At 40.9% G+C, this 17003-nt stretch overlaps 1 protein-coding gene across 3 annotated transcripts in view; it reads right to left on the reverse strand.

Moving 5' to 3' along the window:
* The window catches only part of TTC8 (tetratricopeptide repeat domain 8), a 72357-nt gene that overhangs the window by 18550 nt on the left and 36804 nt on the right, over nt 1–17003 (reverse strand). For all 3 annotated transcript variants that reach the window (XM_039537047.1, XM_039537046.1, XM_039537048.1), the window contains 2 exons: nt 8217–8261; nt 2730–2815 (listed from right to left, as the gene is read on the reverse strand). In XM_039537047.1, coding sequence (XP_039392981.1) covers nt 2730–2815; nt 8217–8261 — 131 coding nt within the window. The remainder of the gene's footprint in view (nt 1–2729; nt 2816–8216; nt 8262–17003) is intronic.

Genomic DNA, 17003 nt, shown 5'->3' on the forward strand with positions numbered 1-17003 from the left:
GTGGGGACAAACACACACAGCTTGGGGGTTGTGGGACAGACAGACGGACACAGCCGGGGGAGATGTGGGGACAGACAGATGGAGTCGTGGGTGGGGAAAGGAGCAGCAATGGGCACCCCGGGGCTGGTATAAAATACACAGGATGGGGGGGAGCTTCCTGAGGGGACTATAGCAACACCCCCCGCAGAGCAGACCCAGGTTGCAGCTGGCTCCGCCCATCACAGCCCCCTGCCCCACAGAGACCCACACAACCCTCTGCCCCCTCGAGAGACTCCCAATGACCCCTGTGCCCCTGTCACTCCTCCAAAGAGCCCTCCCTTTGTGCCAGCCCACTCCCACCCCCACTGCCTCCCCTCCTCCAAAGCTCCCTACAATCTCCCCTTTTGCCTTCCGCCCCCCAGCCCAGCCCATTCCATTGGCCGGGAGGCTCCCAGTCTAGTAGCTAGCAGGGCCCATGGGAGCTGCACCTGAGGCAGGGGCAGCCCCATCCCCAGTGAGGCTATGGTGAGGGGTGGCAGCAGGGGAGGCCATATGTGATGGCAACCTCCCCCCTCGGTACCCACCATAGGGGAGCCGAGTGGGCCTTCTGGACCTGAGAGGGACCCTAGGAGCATGTGCAGTGAACTGCGGGGGAGAGGAGGGGTCCCTCCCCTGGAGCTTGCTGCTGCCAGGGAGGGTGGAGGTGAGTCCTCTTTGGCCCTAGCCCTGGGGCAGCCTGTCTGCACCCCAAGTTCCTTATCCCTAGCCCTGCCCCAGAGTCCTCACCTGACCGGAAAAACGCAACTTAAATTTGGTGGTCAGTTTAGAGTATCATAGAATATCAGGGTTGGAAGGGGCCTCAGGAGGTCATAAGGTCCAACCCCCTGCTCAAAGCAGGACCAATTCCCAACTAAATCATCCCAGCCAGGGCTTTGTCAAGCCAGGCCTTAAAAACCTCTAAGGAAGGAGATTCCACCACCTCCCTAGGTAACCCATTCCAGTGTTTTACCACCCTCCTAGTGAAAAAGTTTCTCTTAATATCCAACCTAAACCTCCCCCACTGCAACTTGAGATCATTACTCCTTGTTCTGTCCTCTGCTACCACTGAGAACAGTCTAGATCCATCCTCTTTGTAACCCCCTATCAGGTAGTTGAAAGCAGCTATCAAATCCTCCCTTATTCTTCTCTTCTGCAGACTAAACCATCCCAGTTCCCTCAGCCTCTCCTCAGAAGTCATGTGCTCCAGCCCCCTAATCATTTTTGTTGCCCTCCACTGGATTTTCCAATTTTTCCACATTCTTCTTGCAATGTGGGGCCCAAAACTGCACATAGTACTCTAGATGAGGCCTCACCAATGTTGAATAGAGGAGAATGATCATGTCCCTCGATCTGCTGGCAATGCCCCTACTTATACAGCCCAAAATGATGTTAGCCTTCTTGACAAAGGCCAGAGGAGGGAGTGTTAGTGCCTGTGTGGACTTCTGAGAAGTGCATGGGGTGGAAGGAGATGCTGGGATGCTCTGGAACCACTCCTTCAAAGCCAGTCAGGACTCTGGGGGAGCCTCCTCTCTGAGCAGACTGTCTCCAGGGCAAGAAGCTTACACCTTCCTGGGTCTGACCTCAGAGCATTCAGCATGCCCTTCCACACCATGCACTTTCCGCAGTGAGTCCGCCGAGGCGGGGTCCTGGGGCAGCCAGAGGTCCCTGCACCCCAACTCGGCAGTCAGATGTGACTCTCAGCCAGACTGTAAAACAGAAGGTTTATTAGATGATGGGAACACAGTTTAAACTGAGCTTGTTGGTACAGAAAAGAGAACCCCTCGGTCAGGTCCATCTTGCGGGGTGGGGAGCCCAGAACCAAGTTCTGAGTCTCTCCCCATTTCCCCAGCCAGCTCCAAACTGACACTCTCTCCTCTGGCCTCTGTCTCTCTTCCGGACAAGGAGGCCACCTGATCTCTTTGTCCCCAACACCTTCAGTTGGCATCTTGCAGGGGAAACTGAGGCACCCACACAGTATTCAGAGAAAATATTAAGAACATTCCCACTTCATCACAACAGGTACAACAAAATATAATACTGTATATTGAAGTAGGCAAGTGCTGCTTCTGACTTTCCACTTTTAATTGACCCTTGTAATCTTGTGGCGCTGACGCGTTGTAGCTTCATTTTATATCGGCTTACAGGGCGTGAGCGGGGGGGGGCACCACCATTTTGGGCCCCACCAAAAATTATACAAACCTGCCGCCTATGGCACCCAGGGGTTCACAGATTCCCTGCCATGGAACCATGAGCCTGGATGTGCCTCAGCTAGAGCAGGGCCTGCTTCCATCTCTGCAGCAGGAACCCTGAGAGTCCAAGCTCCAATGCTCCGGGCTCAGCCATGTCTCTCAGGGCTTCTAGGCTCCCAGCTTCACATGAGTCCTGGGGTGCTCCCAGGATCAATTTTGTTTCAAAATATTCTAAATGAAATGCTTTTGATTATTTCAAAATTATTATTTTTTTTATTTTCCTTCTAGGACATTTCAATTCTTTGTTTCAAAATGGAACAATTTTTGGAATTTCCTGTAAAACAAATTCCAACTTTGTCCAGCTCTAATTTTATTATATTGCCATCTCTTAACTACTTTATTATACGACCACCTCTATACAATTTGACTTTGAAGCTTAGGAAATACTGTACAATTATAAGAAACTAAAGTTAATGTTCCTCAGATCACAATCAATCACTGAAGAATAGAAAAATGGCTTACCTATAGTAGCATTTCCCAATTTGGGCTTTCCACCACCAGTCCTTGTACTGTGCATGCTCTGTGGCAAGTGCTGCCAAATCTAAAGCCTTTAAAAAATACACAGACACACACCCACACCTTAAAACTGGCATTTCCAGGTTTCAACAAAGAATACTGAAAAAAAATACAAGCTCTAAAAAACAGCAAAATTTAAAAATATTGAATAAGATGCTTTGGTACATACAGACATTGTTTTTTACATATAGACTACGGAAGGATTATTTCTTTATTTCTATGAAGATTGAATCATAAAATGTTTGAAAGGATTACAGCAGGATGTAATCATACATGCTTTTTAACAGTTATACATAATGCAAAAGAGGAACCTGGGAACACATTTAATGAGATTGCAGAGATTGAGGGAAATTTACTAAAAGCGACTTGAATTTAAAAAAAAAGAAAAAGAAAAAGGAGCTGAGGTAGTTCTGCTTGAGATAGTCTACAAATTATCTTGGTTTTGGTGATATCAGGCCTTTTCCACCTGGATCACTTGAGTACAGTGCACTTTCAAATGTGTGCAATGGGAAACACTGCTTTCCTTGGTTTTCTGTTTCCTATAACACAGGAAATGAGTATGGGGAAAAAAATAGGAAGGCTTTTTTCCCTCCTAATCCTCCACAATCAGGGATGTTTGAAAGGTAGTATGCTATTCAACACACTTTGCTTGAACAGGGACCATTAGAATGGTCATATTTCCACCGATTAAAAATCAGAAAGATGCTCTAGTTTATCTTTTTTTCTTTAATTTCTGATTTCAGGTCATGGCATATTGTGCTGAAAGAATCATAGTCTATACTATATTGAAAGGCTATAAAACATACAAGCTGCAGAATTGTTTGAAATTCCATTTTCCATTATAACATAAGATGTCAGAGTAAAAGCTACACTTCCATTATAGCAGTTTCACCAGAAATAGTCTAAAAAGCTTTTAAACAAAATATTATGAAAATAGACATACATGGCCATGAAGCTCAGAATTGACTTGATTTCTTCATAACTACTTCATAGAACCACAGAAATCAGAAATGGAAGACTCCTATTAGAGTAGCTAAACCAGGGGCCAGTAGAGAACTGTTTCTTGGGTATGTGTTTTGTTTTGTATGTGTGTGGTTTTTGTTTTGTTGTATTTTTACAGTAAACTAATAAAGTTCTTGTGTATACAATACAGAAAAAACTGATAGCTGTATATCTGAAATGCCAGTATTAGGTTGACCAAGTGGCAAGTGTTTCTGGGTTTTTATTCCCAGTTGCTTGCTCCTGCAGCTAGCACAATTAGGACAGCTTTAAAGACAGCAGGCCAGATCTTCAGCTGGTGTAAAATTGTCATAGCTGCATTGACTTGAACAAAGCTACAACGCTTCACATAAGTTGAGGACCTGTCCCAGCATATTCAATTCTTAGAAAGAGAGAGACTTGCTTTGTGTAATCCTCCAGAAAAACTAAGGAAACATATTGATCAAATCCTACCCATCAAATCCTGAAATCTTTAGTCTCAGTGGTGCTATGCATAGATCTAGTTGTTCAGAGTTCATTTCAGGATTGGGACTTAATTTCATACCAATGTGAATGATATTGACCACATATAAAATTGTTTGCCTTCCATTAGGATCTTGGCTTCTTTGTAGTTTCATGGGGAGGGGCAGAAAACTATAATTTTGCTTCATTAGCAAACAGTAGTATGAAAAATGAGATCACCTTAGTTATACCAATGTAAAAAAACTTGAAGTTCACTACCTGAAGCCACTGTAACGGGCGGGGGGGAGGGGGAGGGAGCACAGATTTAAATATCTGGAAGACACTTAAGACTGAAACCTCCCTTAATTTTTGTTTGTTTATTGGAGTACATAAGATGTCAAATTACATGCCTGCTCACAATGTATTTGAAATAGGTATTACAATAAGAAAAGGCCAAAATGCAATCAACGCATGTGAAGAGAAATGTCCTGAGTGTATTTTGGTGACAAGCATAGCAACTACAGTGTATGTTAACATTCTTTGCCTTAATACATTTTTAAAAATGCAGTTATAAAAATAGAACATAGTGTGCTTTCCTTCATCCACCCAGTGTGCTTTGCTGGGGGTTGGCAAATACCAAGGCAATACTATGGGCGGGGATTATTAACCAGTATACAGTATATTTGCTGCTGTTCCTTAAGACAAGATGCGATTACAAGTTTGGCTGGTAAAGGTAATAGTGTTGATATCTTATACTTAAACTTCTGTAAGGGATCTGACTTGGTACATGACATTTTGATTAAAAAATTATAAAGATACATAATTAACATGACAAAGTAAATGGATTAAAAGATGTCTGATTACAACTACATTGAGATTTAACAGGATATCATCTTTGAAAATGTGTTTTTAGTGAGGGCCAGCAAGGATCAGTTCTTGGCCCTATACTATTTAACATGTTTATTAATGACCTGGAAGAAAACATAAAATCATCATGGATAAAGTGCAGATGTCAGAAACATTAGGGGAGTGGAAAATGATACATTGATACAGAGTAATCTGGATTGCATGTAAATGAGGCACAAGCAAACAATATGCTTTTTCATAGGGCTAAATGTATACATGTAGGAACAAAGAATGGAAGGCACTGTGATGGGGGTGTTCATACCACACAGCACTGATGGGGTTAAGGGCCTCAGAAAGAGCCAATTAACCATATAGGCTGCACCTTGGGGAGAGCCAGGCTAATTGATGATGAAAGGCTAATTGATGATGAAACCCAGCTATGCAGGGGCAGGCTGAGCTTTTATAAAACCAGGAAGTTTGCAGCAAAAAGGGGCTGTAGGGAGGGAGTCCACACTCATTCTCTGGACACAGAGAGCTGGGCTGGAGGAGATCCAGAAAGGAGCAAAAGCCCTGGTATCCTAGCCCTTCAGAAAGGGTTCACCCAGAGGAGTTGCAGGAAGAAAGTCTGTAGAATGCAGAGTAGGAAGAAGCTCAGGGAAAGAGCAGCGAAGGCAGAAATTGTGTAGAGCTTGGCTGCTGATTATAGGGTCTCTGGGCTAAAACCCAGAGAAGTGGGCGGGCCTGGGTTCCCCTACCAACCACTGGGAAAGTGGCATGGACTTAGAACTGGCAGGGAGGACTGCCTGTGACAGCATCTGGACAGACTGTTCAGAAGGACTTTGATACCTTGGAAAGAGAAAACGATATAGTGACCTAGATGGAGGCTGAGTCAAGAAGAGAGAGTACCCTGAGTCCCGGAGAGCAAGAGGGGGCCCCAGGGCAAGTGAGCAACAGAAGAAGGTGCTAGACTGGATGAGAGCTGATCCCCAGACCCAACCAGATAGGGGTGCCCCAACACTAAGTAAAACTCTGCTTACACAAGAGGGGACCCTATCCTGGGAAGCAATGACTCCAAAAAATAAAAAATATTGGGGGATCATGGTGGATAATCAGCTGAATATGAGTTCCCAGTGCAACAATGTGTCCAAAAGGGCTAATATGTCTTTTAATGCATCAACAGGGGAATATCAAGTAGAGACGCTATTTTAACTCTGTAGTTGGCAAAGATGTAACGGTTGCTGGAATACTACGTCCAGTTCTCATGTCCACAATTCAAGGATGTTGATAAACTGGAGGGGGTTCAGAGAAAAGCTACAAGATTGATTACAGAATTAGAAAAAAAGCCATAGCAACAGACACACAGAGCTCAATCATTCAGTTTAACAAACAGAAGGTTAATGGGTGACTTGATTATAGTCCGTAGGTACCTACATGGAGAACATGTATTTGATAATGGGCTAGTAGAGTAACATGATCCAATGGCTGGATCTTGAAGCTAGACAGATTCATATTGGAAATATGGTGTAAATTTTATAACAGCGTAATTAACCATTGGAACAATTTAGTAAGGGTTGTGGTGGACTCTCCATTACTGGCAATTTTAAAATCAAGATTGGATTTTTTTTTCTAAAATAAGCGCTCTAGGAATTATTTTGAGGCAGTTCTAGGTCCTGTGTTTTATACAGGAGATGGACTAGATGATCCAAATGTTCCCTTTTGGCCTTTGACTTAATCTATGAAATCACATTAGGAAGCATATAGTGATATAGTTTCACTTTCATTTATATTAATTTCATGTTAGCCCTTTGTCACTAGTGGACTAGAGTTCCTCTTGGTAAACAATATGTATTTCCATCATTGTTGGCATCAGAAAAATCCCACTTCCTTGATGTCAAAGTAAATTAGTAGCAATTAACATGTTACACGTTCTGTTTCTTTCTGACACTCACTGATTGGTTGTATTTTGGATGCTAGTATACTGAAATTCAATCATATCAAGAAAGGCCTGTGCAATCAAACTGGCAGAGAGCATATGAGTGACATAATTTAGTGCAAGATTAAACAATTCATAGCATTTCATCTGAAAACAATTCTGATCTACGTCAACACAAACCATTTGTTTTCTGGTAATTATTGCTTCACTAGTTGAAAACAGTCAAAATGGCATAATGGAAGAAGCAACTTGGGAATTTAATTAATCTTCACTCCCCTGAAAACACCCCTTGCTCAATGCATCTTTAGGTGTTGCAGAAAAGCCAATAAATGCTTAATGAACCATGTAAAATTGATCTGAACTTTTTTTTTTTTAGCTCCAAGAACAACCTACCAGATACCATGGTGATGAATGTGCCAGAAATACTTTGTATGTTATAATAAATTTTATATCTTACTCATCCAACAAAACACACTTCACCTGTGTGGGCTGGTAAGAAAAAACTTGCAAGACTGGCTTACATAACTTTTGAAGAGTTAAACAACAGGTAAACAAATTTAACAGTGACTGTTCAATATAGTATAAAACTGTGGTTATGTCTACACTTGGAGCTAAAGGTGTGATTCCAGCACATACAGACTTACCCATGGTAGCTCTGCCAGTAATTTACCTGATTTTAAGTTCAATCCATTATTACTAATTACAGTATTATCCCATATACCATCCCAAACAATTCTCCCTCACTCTTAGTCTGCATCTACACTTGGAAGAAAGGACGTGATATCCAGCTTGTATAGATATAGCCACACTAGCTTGAGTTAGTGCACTAAAAATAGCAGTGTAACTGGGGTCGCATGGACAGTGCTGCTTGGGCTACCTGCCTAAGTACATATCCAGGGGGTCTGGGCAGGTACATAGTTAGGGCAGCTTGCCTGAGCCGCCACTTGTGCTACCCTAGCTATACGGCTATTTTTAGTGCACTAGCTCTGCTCAAGGTAGTGCGGGTATATGCTATTTTGACTTCGGAAATAAAGGCATTAACATTTTAGTATTGGTGACATTTTCATTCTTGGAACAAGAATTTTCTTAAAGCTGCAATTTTTCTATCCTAAGAACTAAAATAACACTAGAAGCCTTAGTTCAGCTGAAACCTGACAGACATGGCAGAATAAGATTTAGTACAAGTAAAAATGTATTTTGTATAGATTACTTACATTCTTAACGTCATTTTCATGGTGAAAAATGTATTCGAACAATGCCTATCAGAAGAACATTTGAGACATTATCATGTTTGAAGAAAAACATTAATACCTTATATAAGAAACACTTTAGGTTCTCAGAATGTAATAATCACCAATTACTACTCTAAAATAGCAAACACAGTTACACATAATTCTAGTGAAACATTAAATGGACTTTGAGTTAGATAAGCAGAATCTACTGATGTACTGTGTTGCCAGGAGATAATTATTTTTACATTCATAGTATATGAAATTACCTGGGTTGTCTATAATGTTTGGTTTTTAAAAATACATTTTTTAAAGTGTCTAATCTAGAAGTGAAAGTGACATTGTGGGGTTTCCTGTTTATAGTCTCTTTACTTATGGAAAGAGCTTGATCCTACAGAGACTTATGTACATGCTTAATTTTATGCACTGTAAGTAGTCTGGAAGTCAATGGAATTTAAGCATAGGCATATGTCTTAAGGACCAGGGCTCAAATTTGTTCAGTTCATGAGTGAAAAATGCCTCTTCCAAAGTTTGACACTTCATAGTCAACCAATCTGGAATCCGAAAATCCAGATTTCTTTTTTTCTCCACGTTTGCACATCATTAGTAAAAACATTCTGCATCTGAAACTTGGCAAACACGTCTAAGGATCCAGAAGAGAATGCATCTCAACCTCTACAGCTCTGTTGACTCTGCAGTACTACTAAATATAGATGTATTATGGTAAGAATAATAAACAGTCAAGACTGAATATACAGAGGGAAAAGATTGTTTGAGGTGGAAAAGTTCTGATTTTTTTTTTTTTTTTTACAAAGACATTTTTCTGACCTGAACTGCTTTTTCAAGTGAATTTATTGCTGGTGAAAGATATTAGGTTGACCATAATGGAGACTGAAGTCCTCTGTTTATTTACAGAACTGATAGCACAGGTAGTAACACTGCAAAGTCACCTATCATGAAACCTGATATATTACTACTCAGGTACCAATCTGTCTTCTGATCTTATTTATTTAAAAAATATAATTTCCAAAAAATCATTTTTTCTAAGTGCTGGATGCCAGCAGTGAACAGCTGTTAGTTATACTGTACACTTCAAACTTGGAGTTAAATAATTAAGTCTATGATCACAGACATCCAAAATGACACACAATGAAGCAGAGGTTTCAAAATTTAATTATCCCTTCATAACAAGACTTTTGGTGGAGGGTGATTTCCTCTACCAAAACTTTTTTTTTTATGACTGACTTCTAGAAAAATCAGTTTGGAAGAGGAAAAGGGGGATTTTAAGTCCAGAATAAACAAGTTGGGTTTTTTATTTTGACACTAGGCATGTTCAAGAAAATTCTCACAAGTGTAAAAATAAATAGTTAACTTTTAAAAATGGCCATGACCAACATACAAAACACCTACTAATAGGAAATTTCCCAGGACTAAGCTCTTACTCATAATTTATTTTACAATAACCTCAGTGATGTTGAATGTTAAAGTCCTCAGCCTTGAAGTAACAGCAGCAGGGAAGGTTTTACAAATTCTAGATCTTAATCATTGCAGAAGAGGATACCATTTCTGTAAATTCAACTTAGTCAAATATAGAATATAGGTTTCCCTGAGAGGGGAAAAAATGCCCTGTTTGTCCAAAATATCAAGCCTTTTCAGAACCCCAAACTGAGAACTAACAGGGCCTTTCATGACATTTTTGCTAGCGTCCCTTCCCTTAGGACAAATTCTTAAATGATTAACCCTACGGAAATTAAAGAATTGCTAAAGGATTGTCTTGGCCGACGGGAAAAGACTCAACCTACTTCCTCCTTCTACGTTTGTCTAGAGAGAGATCTCTCTAAATCTAAAAGAAAACAAAGAATATATACAGAAACTCCATAGTATCTTCCAGTGCCCTGTCTTAGGCTTTTATCCCAAATGCTAGAGACTTATCAATATCAATTCTTTATCAACAAACAGCTAGCAGAAAAAAAGCCAAATTATTGGTGGCAATGAAGAAAATTCTGAATGTTACACGTTCAGATGGGACAGTATGAGGTGTTACTGCAGAAGCATCCAAAGTTCCCAGTCTGGTTTGGGTCCAATTGTGCTAGAAACTGTTTATAATTTATCAGTTGGCAACTGGTTTGGACTTCCAAAAAAAACCCTTGCCAAGGCCCAGCAGAAGAGACAGCTAAGGAAATAGCTATTTTGATTGTCACATCATATTTAAGACACAAAACACAGTTAGGAATAAATGGTCAATACTAATCCTGGCAAAAATTTCATAGTGGGGTGCCACAAGTTTCTAAGGTACTAAGTAGTGAGGTGGCAAAATATGCAGATGACTATTAATTTATGTTCTTCAAGACTGTGAAGAACACTGAAACCTGACCTACCTAGGTGAACAGGAAAACCAATGGCAGATGAAAATAAGTTCGGATAAATGCAACACAAAGCACCCTGGAGGGAATAATTTGAACTACTCGCATCTTAGTGGGTTCTAAATTAATTGAAACAAATCAGAAAAAGATCTGGGTATCACCTAAAGAAAGCTCAATGTCATCTTCTGCTCAATATACAGCAGTGGTCAAAAAAAGGTAAATAAATTTAAGATGTATAAGATGAATACTGAAAATGCTATAATGTTATATAAATCAATAGTAAGCCATCCCGTGTAATACAGAGTTTGGTTCTAGTTAACCTATCAATAAATAAATAAAATGAAAGCAAAGAGGGGGTTCACAAATGGGCAAAGAGAATGATTAGAGGTATGGGAAAAAAATCTTCTATAGAAAGGTGATTAAGAGCAAACACGATAAGAGATATACAAATAATTAATGGTATAGAAAAGGTAGATAAGTCACTAATTACCTCCTCTCATAATACAAAACAAGGAAACATTCAATAAAAGTGAGAAGTAGCAAACATAAAACTGAAAAGTAAACATTTTCTTGTATGATTTGCCTGTGATATTGCCCCAAGATGATATTGAGGCCAAAAACATAACAGGATTAAGTAAGATTGGACACGTATATGGATAAGAATATTTAGAATTACAATAGTAAATCTTTATTTAAAAATAAATTTTGAAAGGGATATAAATCCTCCTGCTTCAGGACATAAATCAACCTCTAAGTACTGGAAATTAGAAGGAACCTTTCCTTATATATAATTAAGGAATACTCTGTCTTCTATATGGTTTCTTGCATCTTACTCTGAAATCAGAGGGGTAAACGCGTTAGTCTGTATCCACAAAAACAACGAGGAGTCTGGTGGCACCTTAAAGACTAACAGATTTATTTGGGCATAAGCTTTCGTGGGTAAAAAACCCACTTCTTCAGATCCATGCATCTCATTGTTTCTTATTCTGATGTAACTGCTGCTGGCCACTTTTGGAGACAGGATACAGGATTAGATGGACCATATGATCTAGTATGGCCATTCCTGTGTTTTAAAACACATAGGAAGACATCGTTCATGCCATGAAAAGTTTATAATTTAAAGTGAGTTTCACAAACAAAGGAGAGAAGGGGAAATATAGGGAGGGCAAGCATAAGATCACATAAGAATGGCTATACTGGGTCAGACCAAAGTGGCCAATGCCAGCTGCCCCAGAGGACTGAACAGAACAGGTAATCATTGAGTGAGCCATCCCCTGTTGCCCATTCCCAGCTTCTAGCAAACAGCGGCTAGGGACACCATCCCTGCACGTCCCAGCTAATTGCCATTGATGAACCTATTCTACATGAACTTATCTAGTTCTTTTTGAACTCTATTATAATCTTGGACTTCATAACATCCTCTGGCAAGGAGTTCCGCAGGTTGACTGTGCATTGTGTGAAAAAAATACTTCCTTTTGTTTGTTTTAAACCTGCTGCCTGTTAATTTCATTTGGTGACCCCTAGTTCTTATGTTCTGAGAAGGAGTAAATAACACTTCCTTATTTATTTTCTCCATACCAGTCATGATTTTATAGACCTCTCTCATATCCCGCTTTTAGTTGTCGCTTTCCAATCTGAAAAGTCCCAGTCTTATTAATCTCTCCTCATACAGAAGCCGTTCCATATCCCTAATAATTTTTGTTGCCCTTTTCTGAACCTTTTCCAATTCCAATAGATCTCTTTTGAGATGGGGCAACCACATCTGCACGCAGTATTCAAGATGTGGCGCATACCATGGATTTATATAGAGGCAATATGATATTTTCAATCTTTCTTAATGATGTTCAACATTCTGTTCAAACTCTTGCTCATGGCCCTATGACAATTTTTCTTAAAATACTTTAGTAAGCATTTAGTATTTAGTAAGTAGTAAAAAAAAACAATTATGCACATATATATGTCCAAATCAGATTCAATAATAAAAATAATGTACAGTTCTCTATTCTTTACTGGACCCAAACAGAATAGAAACACACATAAGGTACTTTGCAGATTCTTGTCTTTTGGTTGCCTTTTAAAAAAAGAGACTTGCTAGCTAGCAAGTCTGCTGCTGCGAAAAGTAATATTTGTATGGTTGTTAATATCACTTTTCATAGCAGACTTCCTAGCTAGCTGGGAGGCTGTGAAAAGTGATATTAACAACCATACAAATTTTCACAGCAGACTTACTCAGCCCTGGCAAGTCAGGGACAAATTAAGCCCTGGATGGGGATGTGGGTAGGGAGACAGTGGGTGCCAGCGGCAATGGGGTGGGGGCTGAGCCCAGCGTCCAGGGCTGGAACCTGCCACCGCGTGGTCAGAGCCCAGGACCAGAGGAGGCTGTGCGGGCCAGGGACAATGCTGGGGTTGATCCCAGAACTGGCACCTGCCACCGTGTGGCTGGGGTCTGGGGCCAGAGCTCAAAGTCTCATGACCGGAGCCTGCCACCTGCCGTCTCACACTGAAGCCTGAAATCCAAGCCTCACCCCCCGCACCCCACCCCGCCCAGGAAGGTGGGAAACTCATATGCTGCATGCTTATCTGGTGTTTGTGGCTCCAGATGCGGGGAGGGCCCAACCCCTTCTGGTGGTCCAGGGGGAGAGGTACTGCTTTGCGCCCCAGTCACTGCCCAGGAGACTGTGGCTGGAAGAAAAGCCCCTGGTGGCCACATGTGGCCATGGTGGCCGTATTTGATAACCACTTTTTTAGTTTATCAATTTGTTCCAAAACCTCCTCTAATGACACCTCAATCTAGTACAATTCCTCAGATTTGTCACCTAAAAAAATGGCTCAGGTTTGGGAATCTCCCTCACATCCTCAGCCATGAAGCCTGATGCAAAGAATTCATTTAATTTCTCTGCAATGGCCTTATCATCCTTGAGTGTTCCTTTAGCATCTTGATCATCCTGTGGCCCCATGGGTTGTTTAGCAGGCTTCCTGCTTCTGATGTACTTAAAAATTTTGTTGCTATTACTTTTTTAGTCTTTGGCTAGCTGTTCTTCAAATTCTTTTTTGGCCTTCCTAATTATATTTTTACACTTCATTTGCCAGAGTTTATGCTCCGTTCTATTTTCCTCACTAGGATTTAACTTTCACTTTTTAAAGGATGCCTTTTTGTCTCTCATTACTTCTTTTACTTTGTTGTTTAGCCATGACGACACTTTTTTGGCTATGTTTTTTTAATTTGGAGTATACATTTAAGTTGAGCCTCTATTATGGTGTCTTTAAAAAGTTTCCATGCAGCTTGCAGGGATTTCACTTTTGGCACTGTATCTTTTAATTTCTGTTTAACTAACTTCCTCATTTTTGTGTATTCCCCCTTTCTGAAATTGAATGCTACAGTGTTGGGCTGCTGTGGTGTTTTCCCCACCACAGGGATATTAAATTTAATCATATTATGGTCACTATTACCAACCGGTCCAGCTATATTCACCTCTTGGACCAGATCCTGTGCTCCACTTAGAACTAAATCAAGAATTGCCTGTCCTCTTATGGGTTCCAGAACTAGCTGCTCCAAGAAGCAGTCTTTTAAAGTGTCAAGAAATGTTATCTCTTCATCCCGTCCCGAGATGCTATGTACCCAGTCAATATGGGGATAGTTGAAATCCCCCATTATTATTGAGTTGTTTGGTTTTTTTTAAACCTCTCTAATCTCCCTGAGCATTTCACAGGCACTATCACCATCCTGGTCAGGTGGTTGATAATATATCCCTACTGCTATATTCTTATTATTAGAGCATGGAATTACTAACCATAAAGATTCTATGGTACAGTTTGAGTCATTTAAGATTTTTACTTCACATGGTTACACAGGCTAACTATGTGAACTTAATGGTTACATTAACACCACCCTATACCGAAAACCCACCAACCGCTATGCCTACCTTCATGCCTCCAGCTTCCATCATGGACACACCACACTATCCATTGTCTACAGCCAAGCGCTGAGGTATAACCGCATTTGCTCCAACCCCTCAGAGACCAACACCTATAAGATCTTCACCAAGCATTCTCAAAATTACGATATCCGCATGAGGAAATAAGAAAACAAATCAACAGAGCCAAACATGTACCCAGAAGCGTCCTGCTGCAAGCCAAGCCCAAGAAAGAAACCAAGAGAACTCCACTGGCCATCACCTACAGTCCTCAGCTAAAACCTCTCCAATGCATCATAAGTGATCTACAACCCATCCTGGAAGCCTTGGGAGGCAGGCCAGTCCTCGCCCACAGACAACCTGCCAACCTTAAGCATATTCTCACCAGCAACCACACACCGCACCATAGTAGCTCTAACTCAGGAACCAATCCATGCAACAAACCTCGATGCCAACTCTGCCCACATATTTACACCAGTGACACCATCACAGGACCTAACCAGATCAGCCACACCATCACCTACACGTCTACCAATGTAATATACGCCATCATGTGCCAGCAATGCCCCTCTGCTATGTACATCTGCCAAACTAGACAATCCCTATGTAAAAGGATAAATGGACACAAGTCAGATATTAGGAATGGCAATATACAAAAACCTGTAGGAGAACACTTCAACCTCCCTGGACACACAATAGCAGATTTTAAGGTAGCCATCCTGCATCAAAAAAACTTCAGGACCAGACTCCAAAAAGAAACTGCTGAGCTTCAGTTCATTTGCAAATTTGACACCATCAGCTCAGGATTAAACAAAGACTGTGAATGGCTAGCCAACTACAAAAGCAGTTTCTCCTCCCTTGGTGTTCACACCTCAACTGCTAGAAGAGGGCCTCATCCTCCCTGATGAACTAACCTTGTTATCTCTAGACTGATTCTTGCCTGTATATTTATACCTGCCTCTGGAAATTTCCACCACATGTGTCTGATGAAGTGGGTATTCACCCACGAAAGTTTATGCTCCAATACATCTGTTAGTCTGTAAGGTGCCACAGACTCTTTGTCGCTTTTTAATGGTTATGAGATTTATCAACTCTTTGCATGTTGGAGAGGTGATAAATTAGAGTTTTTCAACTTTAAGCAACAATTCTTAACACAAAATGAAATGAGGATCTTAAAACTTCATCATACTTTGGCTTTAGTGTCAATTCTGTCTTCTCCTTAAAAAATACCCCTGCAAATCCATAAATCTGCACATTTTAACTCAAGTCTTACTTTCTATAAGAAATATTAATGTCATATTATGTTAGCTTTCTAACATTGATAATTGCACTTGCTCCCTGTGGATGTGTCTAGTAAGATTCATTAGACTAAGCCTCTTCTGAGCTGAAAGTGATGATTCACTTCAGCTTTTGAAAAAATGCACATATTTTTTAAACAGCATCTCTCTTGAAAACTTAGCATGTGTTTGCATGCGTGGATGTGGATCACAAACTAAATATGAGTCAACAATGTAATGCTGTTGCAAAAAAAGCAAACATCATTCTAGAATGTACTAGCAGGAGTGTTGTAAGCAAGACACAAATAACTCTTCCATTCCACTCAGCACTGAGAAGGCCTCCACTAGAGTATTGTGTCCGGTTCTGGATACCACACTTTAGGAAAGATGTGGACAAATTGGAGAAAGTCTAGAGGAGAACCAAAAAAATCATCAAAAGTCTAGAAAACATGACCTATAAGGAAAGACTAAAAAAACTGGGTTTGTATCTTCTGGAGAAGAGAAGACTGAAGGGGGACATAATAGTATTCAAGTATGTAAAAGGTTGTTATAAAGAGAAAGGTGATAAACTGTTCTCTTTGACCACTGAGGATAGGACAAGAAGTAATGGGTTTTAATTGCAGAAAGGAAGATTTAGATATTACGAAAAATTTTCCAACTGTAAGGGTAGTTAGTTAATCATTGAACAATTTACCTAGGCAGGTTGTAAAATCTCAGTCATTAGAAGTTTTTAAAAACAGGTTAGACAAACACCTGTTACGGTGGTCTAGACAATACTTAATCCTGCCTCAATGCAGGTATTGAAATGACCTACTGAAAACCCTTCCAGTCCTGTATTTCCTACTCCTGGGAGAATTCTGCGCCACTGTGCATGTGCAGAATTTATGTCCCCCGCAGATTTCTTTGCTTCTCTGCAGATAAATGAGTTTCTGATGGGGGAAGCAAAGGGAAGCCACGAGCGGTCATGTGTCCCTTCCCAGAAGTATGTTTCAGGTGCCCAGGGCAGCCAGGTAAATCACTGTGGGCAGCAGGCAGGACTGGAGAAGACTTGGCTGGTGACTTCTACCGTGCACTGGGCTCAGCTGCTAGTCCTGACCGGGCTGAGGAGGACGGGACTGTGTCAGACCCACCCCCAGATTTCTCCCCTGGCTGTAGGAAGCTCTGCAAACTTTCCCCTCCCCCGTGCTTCTTGCACCCATCGCTCCTCAGCTGCTTCCC

Source organism: Mauremys reevesii, linkage group 4 (genome assembly GCF_016161935.1).
Source record: "Mauremys reevesii isolate NIE-2019 linkage group 4, ASM1616193v1, whole genome shotgun sequence".
NCBI lineage: Eukaryota > Metazoa > Chordata > Testudines > Geoemydidae > Mauremys > Mauremys reevesii.